The following is a 19671-nucleotide window of genomic DNA, read 5'->3' on the forward strand; positions in this document are numbered from 1 at the left end:
GCTCCTTGTTTGAAAGAAAGCAGTTTTACTTATTTATGCAACTTATATAGCTGTGCATCATTCCCACTACACGCATGCATGACCACCCACCCGACCCAAAAATTACCATGGGAAAAAAAGAGAAATAGTGGACTACTCTCATTTTGGCAAAGAGTGAACAAAACCAATTCTGGTCGTCAGTTCCCTTTAGAAATATTAGTTATACATGTCTCCCTATATATCCCCGCAATGGCAGTATTTCATCTTAAGTATGGCCAAGGTTTCCTCTGGCCCACCCTACGCAGGCTAGAAGTAATCCAGAAACAACAAAAAACATATCAGTACATAAGGCAACAATTTTTGCTTGATGTTATTGATTAATGACATTGAGCTCTATCCTGTGCACGTGTGGGTTTTGTAAACAAGTCTTGGGAGTGGCAGACCTCTTACAGCCGGTGCAGGAGGGACGAACCATCCTGTTACGAAGGGGAATAGCGGTCATCCTAATGACGAGCACCTGATAGAGGATCGTGGAAGTTTCGACAGAGATACTATCTTGATCAGGGATACGTGGCTTTTTTTTGGGGGGGGGGGGTTGGGGGGGGGTTCAGATTAATTTAATCTATAGCTATTAGGTGTTTTAATCTGCTGGGGAAAACGCATTGTATAATACTTCTCGTTGAAGCTTATAGTTTCTTTATTAGCAGATTCCTTCCCATATACTCGGTGCATTCTTCGTTGTTCTAATAATGTTATAGAAGACATTGTTTTTGTATCCGTTTGGCGCACTGCAGAATTTTGACGATACAGAGTGGGTTTTTGTTTAGGTTCGTTTCGTTTCTTTGTCTTGTATGTGTGCTCGCTTGTTTTTTTCGTTTTGTTTTGGGGGTGTGGGGGTTTGGTTATTTTTTAGTTTTAGGTTTTGTTGTTTTTCTTGTTTGTTGTATTGTTTTATTTCCTTTGTTACGTATTTGTTGTTGTATGTTATGTTGTTGTTTGTTTCTTTGTTTGTTTGTGTGTTTTGTGTTTGTTGGGTGTTTTTAGGGGTTTTTGTTAATATGTTTTGTTTTTAGTTTAAGTTTTTGTTGTGTGTGTTTTTGTTGTTTTTATTGTTTGTTGTGTCATTTTATTTTCTCTGTTGTTTGTTGTGTTGTTTGTATGTTTTTGTTTGTTTTCGTTCTGTATTGTGTTTGTTGTTTTGTTGAAGTGGGGATTTTTTTTTTTTTTTTGGGGGGGGGGGGGTCTATTTTGTGTTTGTTGTTGTTTGTTTTGTTTTGTTGTTGTAGGTTATTATTATTATTATTATTATTTATTTTTGTTTTTTCAATACGTTTTGAAATGTCAAAATGTTTAAGAATCAAGACAACGTCGACTGATTATTGATATAAGCATTTACTTGTCTCTACGTAGGATTTGAAACATTCAGATTGTGGAGTAGCGAATGACGTAGGTGGACATACTCGCAGACAGTCTTAAATAGAAATACCATACACTGATGTTAAAGAGTCGATTATCTTCAACAACTTTACCATTTTGTATTTAAGGTTACAGATTCCACTTCGCATCCGACTCTGCTACCTCGGGACCGATAATAGTCGACCATTATGGAACATACGGGTATATCTGTGACGTGGCATGGCAAGACGTTGACGCACAAGTTTTCTGCAATTCTCGCGGTTTCTCGGATGGTATAGCCTGGCATTTGATTTCCTCCCAGTATGGCAGCAGCACCGACGAGACAGATCTGCCGTACCTGGCAAGTGAAGTCAGTTGTAAAGGAAAGGAGCGCTCTCTACAACAGTGTCTGTTTCATGGACGGAACAGAATGGGGAATTGCACTTCCGGCAGTATCGCTGCAGCCATCTGCTGGAACAAAACTAAAGGTTGTTATTATCATCACTAAGGGCGAGATGTAGCCCAGTGGTAAAGCCCTCACGTGATGCGCAGTCAGTCTAGGATTGATCCCCGTCGGTGGGCCCATTGGGTTATTTCTCGTTCTAAACTGCACCACGACTGGTATATCAAAGGCTGTGGTATGTGCTACCTTGTAGGTGGGATGGTGCATATAAAAGATCCCATGCTACTAGTGAAACAAAATGTAGCGGGTTTCCTCTCTAAGACTATATGTCAGAATTACCCAAATGTTTGACATCCAATAGGCGATGATTAATAAATCAATGTGCTCTAGTGGTGTCGTTAAAGAAAACAAACTTTATCATTACTAATATTGTAGTTGCTGTTGCTAATGATAGTCTCCTGTTATTGTTTTTATTCACTAATGATTTAAAAAAACAACAACACTGTTACTGTAGTCGTACTGGTTATTAGCTGTTAAAGGCATACTGTCACGGATAAGAGGACCTTATTTCTCTAAAAATGGATAATAAATTTTTTTTTACATTAATTGTTGGAAACTAAATCTAGCTATCGCATCACCTTAACTGAACCATGATGGAGTGAAATCCATGTTATGCCTCTCGGCAATTTTAGTTTTTGAATTATGGGCCATTGCCATAATTCAATTATTTTTACAAAATGTCATGAATAAATGGAGTATGGTGCTTATGAAGATGGTTGAATAAAGTACATTTAGGGACAAATCAAATTATATTCTTTGTGTAATACTTTGTTAGACCATTAAATAGGTCAGAGGTCTGTGACAATATGCCTTTAATATATATATATATATATATATATATATTTAAAGGGAGGGTGGGGGTGTTGGGATAAAGCTGAGCTCAGTCGGTAAAGGACACGCTTGAAATTCTTTGGTTGTAGGATCGAACCATCCAGTGGACTCATTGTATGATTGGGGTTTTCCAGTCCCAGTCAGTACTCCACTACTAGTATACCAAAGACTGTGGTATATGCTATCCTGTCTGTTGAAAGGTGCATATAAAAGATATCTTGCAATTTATAGGAAAATGTAGCGAGTTTTCTCCAAGACAATAATATTATGTCAAATTATCAAACGTTTTACTTCCAATGTGCTCTAGTAGTGTCGTTAAGCAACGCAGACTAACTATTTTTCCAATAGCCGATGATTAATGAATGAATGTGTTTTAATGATGTCGTTAAATAACGCACACTTACCTTTTTCAAAGGAATATCATATCGCCTGTCCGGAGGTGGAAAAGCCGATGGTAGAGTTGAAATTTCTGTCGGTGGTGTGTGGGGTTCGGTCTGCGATCTCTTCTGGGACGACAGGGAAGCAGGCGTGGTGTGCAGACAGCTTGGTTTTACAGACGGCTATGCCATTGACAAATCTCCGTACGGACGCGGCTCCGGGCCAATATGGCTGAGTCACCTCGAGTGTCTGGGATCGGAGTCCAGTCTACACCAGTGTCCACATTCCGGCTTCAAGGAGGAGCTCTCTAGCGCGGGATCTGCATCTAGATGTAGTACCCATGATGATGACGCTGCAGTGTATTGTATTAATGCGCGTGAGTGATTACTATTTTTTTTAAATAATACATTTGTACTATGATTATTATTTTTTTCTTTATTGCTGAAAGTCCACGTTGATATGCGTGTTCAGATTAAAAGGTTGCACAAACTCATTATTTACAAGTTTAAACAAATTACCGGTCATGGGCAGATTCAGGGTTTTTCTAGGGAGATGATGCAATGTTTAAATGAGGTAAAGATAGTTTTCAGGGAGAAAGTGCAATATCACCTACAGTATGCTAAGGTACATTAACATGTATTATATATGTTGCAATATTTCCTTGAACCACCAAGCCAACAAATATCTCTCTCACTAAAAAGCAAATAAATTGTATTATTCTGTTAAAAACTGAATTGTTGATTCCCATTAAATCCACGCATACTAATATACTTCGGTAATTCTAAAGTTGTGGCAGGAGGCCCGGTCACGTCATCTTATACAATACAGGCCTTTGATAATTTAAAGTTTAATACAGTATTTTAGTCGTTAAAAAGGATCTATAAGTCAGAAACTCATGATAGTATCAGAAAACTGGGGACAGTCCCTTGAAGTAGTTGTGATTAGAAGCGCTCTGTTTGATAGAGGTTCTACGCACTGACTTTCCCTGTATTTTCAGTGCGACTCAGGCTCAGGTTTTAAATCATCACAGGGTGCCGTGCAAGTCTACAAGAACAAACGCTGGTTGACCGTTTGCGAACATACCTTCGACAGAGATGATGCAAAAGTAAATTTTTAACTTTATACTTTCTGCCATTGAAAGTATATGATGAAAGTGTTGTTACCATATGAAACCATATGATGGAAAGTGTTGGTTTAAATATAAGTCTTTTTAAGTCTATTTGGGTTTAGAGTTAAAGTATATTCTTTTATATAAGCATAGCACTTACAATGTAGGTGGTGACATAAGCTTACGGGCTCCCATTTTTTTCTAGGTGGGGTGGGGACAGGCTGATTTTTGCCAGAATTAAAAGAAAATGAAAATTTCCGAATATGGATGGCATCATTTATTCATATTAGCATTTCTGCCAAACAGCTATAGGGTTTCAAACGATTCACTACGCATTTTTACATGGGTTACAACTAATATTGTGGGTAGAATGATGGAAATACATGGTGAATAGGTTTCAAGCAAGCTCATTTTGCCCGAATATCTCTGTTTTTAGGCCCAAATTTTAGGATTTGCTCCAGCTCTGTGTGGAGGGAGGGGCACGGGGGATCTGTCTCGTACGTTTATGGGTGGTGATGGTGATGATCATGTTGACAATGTTGATGATGAGATGATGATGATTAAAACAATAAAACAAGGCACCAGTTATTTGATGCCTAGATCAGCGAACCAACAACTGTCATACCGATCATTTGTCTAACCATGGTTACAGTTATTTCCAAATTGACTGATTTTAGACACTGGCTGTAACATATAACCAAACAACGATATTCTAAACACAAAAATGTATTTAATAGGTACTTTTAATTGTTAAAACAAGGTTTATTAGCCGCAAACACATTACATTTGTAACAAACTAAGGACAAACGAGTTAAGATATTTATGTTTTATGTTTACCTTTAAAAGATGGTTTGCTTGTCATTGGGATTCCCGTACGGCATCAACGTGGCCGGGTCGAAGTTCGGTCACGTGGTCGAACCTATTGGCATCACCCACGTGCACTGTACTGGTGGCGAGACTGACTTTACGCAGTGTTCCATGACCGAGACAGACGACTGTACAACCGGAAGTTATGCTTCAGTGGTGTGTGATCACCAGCCAATCATCGATTCAGGTGAGATGTGTTGCCATTTTGAAAGAAAATTATCTGTAATACGTTACATATTGAAAACTATTAGAATAATTTAATTTCCACAAAAAGGGAACCTATGAGTGGTATATAACTCCATAATGAATTATTTTAAAACTCATAAAAAACAATTTAGTAAAACAATTTATTAAAGCTAAGACTTATTGATAAGTATTATATGAGTTTTATCATTATTCGTGATGTGTAGTTACTTGCCATTTCGTCGGCACTAACTCGACTGTATGTGTAGTTACATGCCATTTCGTCGGACCTAACTCGACTGTATGTGTAGTTACTTGCCATTTCGTCGGACCTAACTCGACTGTATGTGTAGTTACATGCCATTTCGTCGGACCTAACTCGACTGTATGTGTAGTTACATGCCATTTCGTCGGCACTAACTCGACTGTATGTGTAGTTACTTGCCATTTCGTCGGACCTAACTCGACTGTATGTGTAGTTACTTGCCATTTCGTCGGACCTAACTCGACTGTATGTGTAGTTGCATGCCATTTCGTCGGCACTAACTCGACTGTATGTGTAGTTGCATGCCATTTCGTCGGCACTAACTCGACTGTATGTGTAGTTACATGCCATTTCGTCGGACCTAACTCGACTGTATGTGTAGTTACATGCCATTTCGTCGGACCTAACTCGACTGTATGTGTAGTTACATGCCATTTCGTCGGACCTAACTCGACTGTATGTGTAGTTACATGCCATTTCGTCGGACCTAACTCGACTGTATGTGTAGTTACATGCCATTTCGTCGGACCTAACTCGACTGTATGTGTAGTTACATGCCATTTCGTCGGACCTAACTCGACTGTATGTGTAGTTACATGCCATTTCGTCGGACCTAACTCGACTGTATGTGTAGTCACTTGCCATTTCGTCGGACCTAACTCGACTGTATGTGTAGTTACATGCCATTTCGTCGGACCTAACTCGACTGTATGTGTAGTCACTTGCCATTTCGTCGGCACTAACTCGACTGTATGTGTAGTTACTTGCCATTTCGTCGGCACTAACTCGACTGTATGTGTAGTTACTTGCCATTTCGTCGGACCTAACTCGACTGTATGTGTAGTTACATGCCATTTCGTCGGCACTAACTCGACTGTATGTGTAGTTGCATGCCATTTCGTCGGACCTAACTCGACTGTATGTGTAGTTCCATGCCATTTCGTCGGCACTAACTCGACTGTATGTGTAGTTGCATGCCATTTCGTCGGACCTAACTCGACTGTATGTGTAGTTACATGCCATTTCGTCGGCACTAACTCGACTGTATGTGTAGTTGCATGCCATTTCGTCGGACCTAACTCGACTGTATGTGTAGTTACATGCCATTTCGTCGGACCTAACTCGACTGTATGTGTAGTTACATGCCATTTCGTCGGACCTAACTCGACTGTATGTGTAGTTACATGCCATTTCGTCGGACCTAACTCGACTGTATGTGTAGTTACATGCCATTTCGTCGGACCTAACTCGACTGTATGTGTAGTCACTTGCCATTTCGTCGGACCTAACTCGACTGTATGTGTAGTTACTTGCCATTTCGTCGGACCTAACTCGACTGTATGTGTAGTTATATGCCATTTCGTCGGCACTAACTCGACTGTATGTGTAGTTGCATGCCATTTCGTCGGCACTAACTCGACTGTATGTGTAGTTACATGCCATTTCGTCGGACCTAACTCGACTGTATGTGTAGTTACATGCCATTTCGTCGGACCTAACTCGACTGTATGTGTAGTTACATGCCATTTCGTCGGACCTAACTCGACTGTATGTGTAGTTACATGCCATTTCGTCGGACCTAACTCGACTGTATGTGTAGTCACTTGCCATTTCGTTGGACCTAACTCGACTGTATGTGTAGTTACATGCCATTTCGTCGGCACTAACTGGACTGTATGTGTAATTAAATGGGCGATCAAATGTCTTGGACAGTGTTTATAGAAGGGTGTCTGATCCAAGTACTTTATAGTCTTCCATATTAGCTCTAATGTTTTCACATGTTTCTGCATTTGAATAAGTTTATTACCCTTTTGGGGAAATCTGTCAGAATTTCTGAGTAACTCGGCTGTCTAACAACTTATATAAATAAAAACCTGTTAAAAACCGCATTTGTTTGACATTATTGAAGGCTCTTCTCCAATAAGATACTTTGAGCAATATTTGTGTAAAATACTGACAGTTCCTTGCTGCTTGAACTAGTAGTCTGTGCATATTCGTGTACGCATTCACACATTCCTTTGCTTGCAGAAGCTGCATAAAGTTTTTTGCACCCTGTACTAGTATGCACTATAAAAGTGACAGTCCTCTTATAGTGTCTGTAGACAACGCATCTGATAGTGAGTGACGGCTGCATACCATCATGACTCTATCGTAAAGTCTTTTGGAACCAGTCTTGTGCAGACAAAATAGTGTATACACTAATCTGAACGACAAAACCATAATACATGATCAGGTGATCAGGGCCGTATCTCTGCACAATGCAGAGTCGAATGGACATTTGGCAAAATAGTTGTTGATTCTTGCCTCGGTCTATAGGAGGGCAGCCACTTCCGAGGAGATCCTTTACTGGATATTCCATCCTTCTTGCACCGTCAATAAGAGGTAGATTGATAATCGTCGTTTATGTTTGTACCAGGTCTAGAAATACGGATTGTGCCTGACAGTTCAGACTCTGACTTTCGCGGTTTCCTGGAAGTAAAGCGACGTGGTGTCTGGGGTGACGTCTGTTTGACGGGTCTCAACAATGCAGCGGCTCAGCTGGCGTGCACAGACCTCGGCTACACGTGGGGTGTCACGTACGCACCCAGCAGTCATGATCGTGTGAGGTCAAGGTCACGGAAAATGATACAGGCAGCCCGTGTAGTTTGTGATGGAAGAGCTAGATCACTGAAGGACTGTGACTTCAGAAGGTCGCCAAGTAGTTCGTGTGACTTTGAATCCCAGAGAGCAGGAATATTGTGCTCTCGTAGCGGTAAGTGTCTGAGTGTAGCCATTAATGGCACAGCACTGCTCTGCTAAGTCAGTAAGAGGCAATCGTTATCAAATGAGTCATTGTATAAAATGGTTAAAGTCGTTTTGTTTAACGACATCACTAGAGCATATTGATTTATTAATCATCAGCTATTGGATGTGAAACATTTGGTAATTCTGACGTATAGTCTTAGAGAGGTAACCCGCTAATGTTTTTCATTAGAAGCAACGGATCTTTTATATGCACCATCCCACATACAGGATAGCACATGCCGTGGTCATGGTGCATTGGCTGGAACAAGAAATAACCCAATGGGCCTACCGACGAGGATCGATCCTGGATTGACAGCGCTTTACAGAGTAGATTAATATCTCTACGGATCATAAAATATGTAGACATACACACCGACAGGGAGGTATTTGTGTATGTAGGCAGAGTTCTCTCTCTCTCTCTCTCTCTCTCTCTCTCTCTCTCTCTCTCTCTCTCTCTCTCTCTCTGTGTCTCTCTCCTGTCTCTCTCTCTCTCTCTCTCTCTGTGTGTGTGTGTGTGTGTGTGTGTGTGTGTGTGCCTCTCTAACTGTATTTATATCTATTCACACACAGCACACACTTCACTATACACACACAGCACACACTTCACTATACACATACACTTTCAAATCGTCTAATTTAATATAATCTGGCGTGTACTGAACAACCGATGTCATAATAAGTGCTTTAGTGTTTTTGTACGGTCTGTTTAAAGCAGGTTTCATTCTATACTTTTAACCATAGAACTATTTTAATTCAGAAACAATTTTCCGCTTGTCTGGTCATTTGGACTCAACACAAGGCCGGATTGACATGAGAGTGGAAGGACAGTGGGGGATGTTCTGCAGCTCAATGTTAAATCCGACCGCAGCAGCTAAGGTGGCTTGCAAGAGCATAGGGTACCCTGACGGCTTGCCCATCTCAGGTCTGCGTTTTGCCCAGTCCAACACGCCCCTTCATGTGTGGCTCCATCACATGGAGTGTTCAGGAAAGGAGAACTCCTTGCTAGAATGTTCGTCAGATGGATTTAACAGAACCAATAAAAACAGACTGGCAGATCAGTTCCATGTGCCACTGGCAGTCAGATGTTACAGTTCAGTTCTTGGTACGTGTATTTAACTTTATTAACATTTTAATTTAATTTTATTGTTGTTGACTTTTATCTTCAATCATTTCTGATGCTTTTTGTTTCGAACAAAATACATTTTAAAATGTTGCATTAAAACAAACTTACAGCAGAACATTTAAAAAAGCCCTTAAAGCACAGTATTTGAATCACTATTTTCTCTTAAACCAATGTAGAACTTATAATATTAGGAATCTTCAATATATACTTTTCTTATCGCAATTGGCAGTCCTGTCTACATAATATGCATGTTCCAAATGAGTCTACCTACCTTAGAGTAGCCTAAAGTAAATTCGCGTTGTAACACGTGTTTCTCCTTATTGATGGCAACAAGATTATCGTGCACAAGATTCTTTTGATACATACACCCAGTGAATGAAATCAGCCACATACACTTACCATAACAAAATCTTCTATTCATTTCAGCCATTACGGACACCCGTCTGGTTAATGACGTTGATAGTGACCTCAGTTCAGGAAGACTGGAGGTGTATGTGAGCGGACCTAACACGTGGGGCACGGTGTGTGGACCTCTGTGGACGGACGCAGACGCCGCTGTCGTCTGCCGTCAGATGGGCTATCAGACAGGACTGGAAGCAGACGGCGGGCGCTTTGGATCTGGAACTGGACGCATCTGGATGTCCGACGTTGGGTGCACTGGGGCAGAGCGACGTATTCAGAACTGCGTCTACAGTGGGTTTTACGTCGATGGCTGTACGCATGCTCAAGATGTGGGAGTCTTTTGTAAAGGAAGTGCGGCATCAGGTATGTACAAAGAAGGCTGTCGCCAATGCAGATGAAAAGAGAAGCAATTAGAACAATCATATATATATATATATATATATATATATATATATATATATATATATAGATAAAGATATACAGTCAAACTTCGGTATCTCGATGTTGAAGGGACCGCACCACCAAGCTCGAGATATCCGTGGCTCGAGATAAACATAATAGTCGATGATACAAATTATGCCAAACATATTTGTTTGCAAACTTAACAGTCAACGATATATTCAGGGGCGATTCGAATATGAACTGTTTTGTCTATATTTTCTAACCCTACACCCCCCCCCCCCCCCCCAGTCATGTCCATGAGTATACCAAAGATACTAATATACAAACATCAAACAATCAGTTTGCCAAGTTCAGTATCATGTCAAATAATGTCGAATCGGAATATAAATCCGGACATCAGAAGTAATCAGTGTCACGGTTATTGCCGGGTTGTGTTGGACGAGAGTCGCAAACGTTATTTGCTTATATGTTTAACAATAGGTAACATATTAAAAAAAATAAAAAAAAACCCAGTTATTTGTTACATTTATTCAACACAAAATCATGATTTTATCAAGAACACAAACAAAAAACAAACACATTATGGTTTGTTTTAATATCAATACCCAAAGAAAGGGAACGAACAACACAATTTTTTTTATCAGTAATTTTTGTCAGTGTTGGAAACTAAGTCGGTGAAAAAGTCTGTGACCTTTGATTGCTTTGCAACTGTGGCTTTAAAGTCCTCTGTCATAACCTGACTTGTGATCTGGGCTAACCTGGCTAGTAGATGGACAGTTTTTTCTGTCGTTTCAATCCAGTTTCTCACAACATCAAGTCGTTTTGGAGGGGCAGTGGTGTCGTCGTTATCACTAGCATCATCATCGTCATCATCAGGTGTTGTGTTTCTTGCACTGATTATTGTGTCAATAATGTTGTCATCGGTCGCGGTCTCACACGTGTCCAAATAGTCGTCCAAGCTGGCGTAAGTGGCAATTGGTACACACAGTCTGCTTAATGGGATGTCGTCGTCTGAGTAATTTTCACTGTCTTGTTCTGGCTGGCCATCGGGTTTTGCAAACTCTGCGTGTCGGAAACAGTTCTTAATTGTGGTCGGCGTTACTTTTCCCCATGCCTGATTGACCATGCGTAAATCATCGAGCACACTTATCTTCAAGTCTGTTTTTCATCATAGGCTTTCAATTAGCTTAGCTTAGTAACTTGTTTAACGTGTCCATATACCACTAGGGTTTCGAACACGCCTATCCCGAGTCCGGCCTCCGATAGGATCGGGGGTCTGACTCGGGACAGGGATATGCTTTCAATTGACGCATAATTACCAGCTTGCGGTAATGAACTTTGAGGTTGTGAATAATACCTTGATCCATCGGCTGTGTTCTACTTGTTGTGTTTGGTGGCAAGAATACTAGCGTGATTGCTTTTAACCCTTTCACTTTGGGATGCGCCGGACAGTTATCAACTACCATTGCAACTTTCCTTTTTTGTCGATAGAATTTTTTATCTAGGTTCTGTAACCACGTTGCAAACATATCACTGGTTATCCAGGCTTTTTTTATTTGCCTCATACTGTGTCGGCAGTGTCTTAACATTTTTGAAGCATCTAGGATTTTTAGATTTCCCGATTACAAATAAAGGCAGTTTTTCTGACCCAGACATATTGGAACACACCATCACGGTCAACCTCTTCTTGATACATTTCCCCCCTTTACAGTCAACTCCTTTAAATTCAAGTGTTTTGTCAGGCAGCATTCGGTAAAACAAACCTGTTTCATCTGCACTAAAAATGTCTGACGCGTCGTATTCCTGAACTATGCACTTCAGCTTTCTCGACCACTCGTTCATTTCATCGCTGTTAACATCGACTGACTTCAATTCACCACACACTTTTTTGAAACTGATACCATGTCGTTCTTTGAATCTGTCAAGCTATCCTGTGGAACATTTAAAATCATTGTCACCAAGTCGAGCCGAAAATTCTTCAGCTTTCGCCATCAATAGTGGACCTGAAACTGGTAGATTTTGGTCACGTACACGTTTAAACCATTCTAACACGGCCTTTTTTGTTTCTTCATGCATACCGGTTCACATCTTTTTTCGTTGTGGATTGAAATTACTCTGCAGATATGCTTCTTTAATTTTGTCAGCATTTTTTATCCACGTAGACAGCGTGTTTGATGGAATAGAGAATTGTTTCGCTATTTCTGACTTTGATTTTATCTTTTGCTCAACGGCGCTGATTGCTTCAAATTTCGTTTCTATTGTCCTAACAACTAATTTTCGTTTGACGCCACTTTTCTTTTGAATGCTAAATTCAACAGTTCCCTTGGACAGGCCGGGACTTTCAGCGAGCTGTTCATCTACTGGCATTTTTACTGTTTGATAATGCTAAACTTTGCACTGCTTTTATAAATGGTGCATATTTGTTGTTACATGTGCCGATTAATTTATCTTTAGTAGCTAAGTAAACACTACATGAATTGAGAGAGAGAGAGAGAGAGAGAGAGAGAGAGAGAGAGAGAGAGAGAGAGAGAGAGAGAGAGAGAGAGAGAAAGAGAGAGAGAATAAAAATGGTATATATATATATATTATTTTTATTCCTAATATATGATATTGACGATACCGAAACACATGAGGGTAATAATCTTTTTATCGTATAATTTCAAGCTTAAAACAACGTGTGTTTGTAAACTGTACACTCAACTTTAATTCCAGTCCGCCATTACTAAATATTCAAATGAAGTAAGAATATGTGGCGCAGGGTCTTTTTGAATAACTAGTGCTTACCGTGTTTTTGTTTTCTGAACGCTGGACAGCTTTCAGTGTAAAATTGCTATTGAAATGTTTCTATTTGATGACTATGAATGCATACGTCAATTAGGGTTTGTCACCCTAGTATGTTTGCTTAAATATCAATAAACCTAGTGCCATAACCTCGATTAATTTACATCTAATTTGCAAAGTTAACTAATTCTTAAAGTATGTGATCTGAAAAATATAAGATATATATATATATATATATATATATATATATATATATATATATATATATATATATATATATATATGTAAGCCACCCGGAATGGTAGAAAACATCAGTTCATATTTATTTACTGCAGCAGATAAGCAGCCAAAATAACACAACAACATCAACATCATTATCCAGTAGATCCTGTCTGGTGTTCAAGTGAAGTTGAGCTACGAAATTAGCAAACGCAGTGTATTTAGGAATGCAAGGACAATCATAATTTCATTTGGTTTAAATGCTTTAAATTGCTTGTAAACAGTGTTAATCTCCATTCTAAATGTAGTTAACTATTTGTCTTAAAGGTAATCTTCCATTTTCTTTTTATTATTATTTTAGATGTCATGACTTTAACACTGAAGTGCAAAGTGATATGGGGCCGTCAATAATTATCAATATTTTCACGAGCGTACAAACCGTACGCGGGGGGTGGGGGTGGGGTGGGTGGGGGGGGGAGTTACGGGCCGGCGTACTCTTCTTTTGAAAGTGAAAAATGTCGTTCAACATTTTTCATTTTGGGGATGTACACTTTTAGTACTCTTTGTACATTTGTGAAAATGTTGAAAACTATGGACGGCCCACGTTCCTTCGCGCTTTTTATACTTTTCATATCACGTCACATGACGTCATCGAAATAATTGCGTTACGTAATTTGGCTGGACGATACACCAGATCGGATCTATTTTACAAAGAAAATGCTAAATAACCTAATAAATAACGTGGGGCAGGTTCTGCCCCACACGAATCCAGAATCTACTAGTACAGAGCATACATGTGCACTTTACTGCCCCAAAATCAAGTATTGGCTGCACAATTTATAGAACAAACATCGAGTCAGCCGTTCGACTTGCTTCGAACATTTACGTTTATTGCTTCTTGTTTTCTTAGTTTTCATACAGTAGATACGAAGGGGCAAACTCTGCCCCAAACGGAATTAGTGGGGCATTATACAACAATTCAGTTTACGATATAAGTCGACATAAAACCATGCCCCATTATTTTGTGGTAATGTATCCAAAAGCTGTGCTATAAAAATAGACTACCAAGTCCTATAAAAATCACTAGTAAACTCGTACAGCATATCAGAGTAATTCTGCACACATAAACAAATAGGTTTGTCATTTAACATCATTCTACGACGTTTTAAAGTTAACAACAAAAAAAAAAGGTTTTATTTAACGACGCACTCAACACATTTTTTATTTACGGTTATATGGCGTCAGACATATGGTTAAGGACCACACAGATTTTGAGAGGAAACCCACTGTCGCCACTACATGGGCTACTCTTTCCGATTAGCAGCAAGGGATCTTTTATTTGCGCTTCCCACAGGCAGGATAGCACAAACCATGGCCTTTATTGAACCAGTTATGGATCACTGGTCAATGCAAGTGGTTTACACCTACCCATTGAGCCTTGCGGAGCACTCACTCAGGGTTTGGAGTCGGTATCTGGATTAAAAATCCCATGCCTCGACTGGGATCCGAACCCAGTACCTACCAGCCTGTAGACCGATGGCCTAACCACGACACCACCGAGGCCGGTCTAAAGTTAACAAATAAACTTATTTTTAACACGTGTTGTATTTTCGACCCCTGTGGCAACAACACCGATGAAGTCAATATGGCGGACATCGATGAATTCGTCTGCGAATACGCACAAACAAAGGAATATTTTAAACTCCAAAATAACTTTAACTAAGTGAAACAATATAATTCTAGGCTATTTTGAGTACAGTGAAATCAGTACCAACATGTACAGAGTTTATCGAAATATCTTATTACGTAAAATAAATTTACTCTCACCTAAAGTGTCAAAATCAGCTGTTTGCCATTAACGTGTTAATCACGTGATTTCATACATTACTATAAATACTCATAATAATTAATGGACATACTATTAGGGTCCATTACAACATATATATATATATATATATATATGTATGTATGTATGTATGTATGTATGTATATATATATATATATATATATATATATATATATATATATATATATATATATATATATATATATATATATTGTTGAAAATGGGCAGAATTTTCAAAATAGCAATTAGTAAAAAAGTTACTAGAATTAAAAATAATAATAACTACAAGCCAGAAATAAAAAGAATTGACTGCTCGGTCGAATATTTATATAATTTGGAGCATTTTAGAAGGACAGTCCAAAAATAAATAAGAGAAAGAAGGGAGGATCGGACTATTGATAATATTAAAAAAACAAGTCAACATAGTCAGCCGGAGAAATGACGTGGAGGTGAGGAATCTCGCAAAAAAAGAATCCAACTTGGTGGTGCAGACTGTCGAAACGAGAAGCGTTCCAGCGTTCAATCAGTTCCAATGGCCGCATACATCCCAGTAGAAAACTTCACTTCGCTGACAAAAACAACAAAGTGAAGGATCCCCAAGTCAAGCCGCGAAAGCACGTGCAGTGTGCACAAGCGAAACAAACACGTCTTACCGCAAGTCGTGTCGTTAAACAAAACAAACGTTTTAGATCCACACACACACGCACGTAAGCACGCGCGCACGCAGCACCTACAGCACACACATACACTTACACAAACACACATTGGAGGCGATGACCAGAATCTTCGAAGTATTAACTCAATTTAGAGTTAATCGTAGTGGAAGTGTGGCTACATTGATCTTTGTTTATGGGGTCCCTAAGCCTGTAAGGATAAGGGGACCAAGGCCGGCAGCTCAACAGCTGGTGACGGCTCTGTTTACTTCGCCGGCCCCCAGAACAACTGCTTCAACACCGCCAGGGTCGGTTCATGTGGCAGAAAACTGGCAGCTTTAACTGCCGGAGTCCGTCTCCGTCTGCCTTGTCGTCCCCATCAAGAACACGTGATACATGTCGACGAGCCGGTCAGGGCCTATATTTTCGAAGCCATCTTAGCCACGATATGTCGTAAATCTGTCTAAGTCACTGCGGCAAATGTCGTAGCGTATTTTCGAAATTGTCGTAACTCCAAAATATCGTAAATATATCGTAGATCCTACGACAGGTTCTTATCTCTCATAGACTAGAAACCAATATGGCGCCTTACTTCTTGTTTCATGATAATGACGAAGATACAGCTCCCCAGTTTTTTGCCGTCAAAACTATAAATGATCATGATGATGATGATAACTAGTTTAACGTGCCCATATACCACTAGGGTTTCGAACACGTCCATCCCGAGTCCGACCTCCGATAAGATCGGTGGCCTGACTCGGGATGGAAGGGGGGGTAGAGTTGAAAATGGGCAGAATTTTGAAAAAAGCAATTAGTAAAAAAGTTAATAGAATAAATTAAAAAAAGAAAAAAGAAAGTTACAAGCCAAAAATAAAAAGAATTGACTGCTCGGCCGAATATTTATATAATTTGGAGCATTTTAGAAGGACATTCAAAAATTAAATAAGAGAAAGAAGAGAGGATCGGACTATTTAATAATATTAAAAAAAGAAAGTAATTTCGACATAAAATTGTGAACGCAGATCTAAAAGTTTAAAGTCCGATCTATATGTCCACTTTAAAACAGTGTATTCCAACCGTGACCTTTGACAGTTACGCCACCTATTTCAGAAAATTTACCAGTCGATATAATGGGACCTTATCGGGGTTGTTGAAGACGACACAAGCACCTAAATGAAGTGCACCTTAATAATGTATCGGAAAACTCAAATAAAAAAAATATTACTGAAGTTAACCCAATTGACAAATTTTCACTACTTACAGTAATAATAAATAGACATGATACTTTTTCAAAATTAATATTTGAAATGACTTAGTGGTACATGAAAAATGTAATGATTTGTTTTACAAATAAAATATAATATTTATACTGCATTATTAAGATAGTAAAATACGTTGTGTGACAAGCTTAGGGCCATTCAAATATTACGTAACGCTCGAGGGGGTGGGTGGATGCATGTGCAAACGTTTTTAGCGTTATATGGGATGAGTTGGTGTACTGAACAACATTACGTAACGCACTTTTTTATTACTAAAATATTTTGTTTATTTTTAATGGGTATTTTTTCCTTCTCATATACACTGTCACGGCAACAATATTTAACGTAGGTAGTTATAGAGTTCTATAGTTGTTCCCACAGGGAACGCCATTTTCATACTATGAAATTTACTACAAATTATTTATTTATAAGCAATTGTTTTCTAAGCTGCACACAAAAAAGTTATAAAAAAATCCAAATCAATTTTACTTTTCTTCTTACGTCAAACCAAAGTAAAATTATTTAAGTAAAAACAAAAACCCCCCACATTTTTGTAGGAGGATGGGACAAATATTTGAACGGCCCCTTAGGCTGTATCCATTTTCCTTCTTGGATTTGTGTTTGTTTTTGTTGTTTTTATTAAAGTACATGTATAAAGTTACAGTTTGTTTTGTTTAACACACCACTAAAGCACATTGATTTATTAAACATCGGCTATTGGATGTCAAACATTTGGTAATTTCGACATATAGTCTCAATGAGAAAACCCGCTACATTTTTCCATTAGTAGCAAGGGATATTTTATATGCACCACCCATAGACAGGATAACACATACCACGGCCAGTGGTGATGCACTGGCTGGGACGAGAAATAACCCAATGGACCCACCGACGGGGGTCGATCCCAGACCGACCGCGCTTAAAGCGAGGGCTTTACCACTCGTCTAAAATATTCATACTCAAATAATTTTAAACGTTGAATTATGTGTATAGTACTTTGTGTTATGGGTCTAATGTAGACTAATCACTTTTAACCAGCCTAAAAAAGAGAAAATAATGTTGGACGTCTTCCCCTCATTCGAAATTAAAATGTGTAATTCTGTGGAACCCAGGTTTTCCTTGTCTTGGGTTCGGACGCTTGCATAATATCCATTCTGCCAAGTCGGCTGTATCGATATCAAGTTTAGAGGGAATTTCCTTGATGATGTAACCGAGAATACCCCATCTTTTCTATCTCCATTTAATGAGAGTTCCCATTTTTGTTTACGACAAATATCGTAAATCATGACACACTAAGAGAACTTTACGATACCTTCGAAAATCTGTCGTATCTTAAATCTACATTCGTATTTTGCTCATAACTAAGTACGATATGCCGTAGCTAAGATGGCTTCGAAAATTCGTGCCCAGGCATGTCCCTGTAACACCAGTGACTGTTCCTCTTGGCGAAGGATCAGCCTCAAGTCAAGAGGAGGGAAGTAGCTTGCAGCAAACTTTTAGAATCATCCATAGAATCTTGAACTTGCCACTGACTGAGGACTACACCCAGAGTGTCACCAACCTCCCTGCCAGATTGATGTGCTACCTACCAGACCTCTTTCCAAGCCGACTAATAACATCGTCGTAAGGCCCACCTCAATGAACCTTTTTTTCCAACAATTAGGACCCTTCAGACTAACGTTGGCTCGACCATCGGCGGCTGTTCCTGTGTAGTCATTCCCGGAACCAGCACCGAACCAGGAGCCGGCGGAACAGCATGTTATACGCATGGATCTACCAGCAACCCACCAACCACCCACCCTCCGCTCTACTACCTCCTGCCCCTATGCGTGGGGAGGTTCATGTTGAGCTAGTGTTATTATGCTATGTATTGTTATCGACATGTGTTATTCAACACAAGTAAAATAACATTAGGTTAAATTTACTCTTACTTTTTAAAATATTTACACTCAAATGACTGTCAAGGTTTGATAAAGTGTTGTCATTAAAAAAATATATTTCAGTATTTTCATATTAACCTATGGAAATCATTTTATGTTATTTTGTCCTAATTATACACACGAATAAATGTTGTGGGCTGGTGTAACTTTTAAAAAAGGTATTACATTCTTAGAAGTCAAACTGCCTACGATTTGGACCAATGTTAGAAAACATTCTTGTATAATATGGTAAAATGTATCGAAAGCCATGTCATTGTCAAGTTTCAAGTTAATAGAGGTTTTTATTTTATTTTACGGGACAATGTGTTCTTTTGAAAACAAAAACGTGTTAAGCAGAAAATGCTAAAATAGTTGTTAGACATTTACCTCTGTTATGAAGAAATTACACCAGGGAACTTTAAAGGCTTTGATTTGTTGTTCCTAATATAATATTTTGCTGTTATATTGAAACATTCAGCTATGTACTATTTATTTCCGGGTTTGACCTACTTTTAATCTAATGCTCCTGGACTACAACTGTCAAAATTACCAAATATTTGACATCTAACAGCTGATGATTAATATATCAGTGTGTTCTAGTGATATTGTCAAAAAAACGAAGTCCTTACAATGTTCGTTTCAGGTCTTGCAACTGACACGAATTCACACAAACATTTTGAAGCACAGAACGTAAAATCGTCTCCAGATCACGTGATCCCGCCCTCGGCAATTGCCGTCCCCGTGGTGCTGATTGTTCTCACGGCACTCGGCGTCGTGGCGGGGACAGTCTGGTACCGCAGACGTCACAAGAAGG

General features: G+C 39.1%; 1 protein-coding gene across 1 annotated transcript in view; it reads left to right on the plus strand.

Annotated features, from left to right (window-relative positions):
* LOC121387826 (deleted in malignant brain tumors 1 protein-like) overlaps positions 1-19671 on the plus strand; it is an 81551-nt gene that overhangs the window by 57728 nt on the left and 4152 nt on the right. The window contains 9 exon segments of the mRNA XM_041519049.1: positions 1524-1862; positions 3084-3398; positions 3400-3422; positions 4044-4151; positions 5001-5208; positions 7886-8221; positions 9011-9355; positions 9803-10141; positions 19501-19659. Coding sequence (XP_041374983.1) covers positions 1524-1862; positions 3084-3398; positions 3400-3422; positions 4044-4151; positions 5001-5208; positions 7886-8221; positions 9011-9355; positions 9803-10141; positions 19501-19659 — 2172 coding nt within the window.

Source organism: Gigantopelta aegis, chromosome 2 (genome assembly GCF_016097555.1).
Source record: "Gigantopelta aegis isolate Gae_Host chromosome 2, Gae_host_genome, whole genome shotgun sequence".
In the NCBI taxonomy this organism is placed as follows: domain Eukaryota; kingdom Metazoa; phylum Mollusca; class Gastropoda; order Neomphalida; family Peltospiridae; genus Gigantopelta; species Gigantopelta aegis.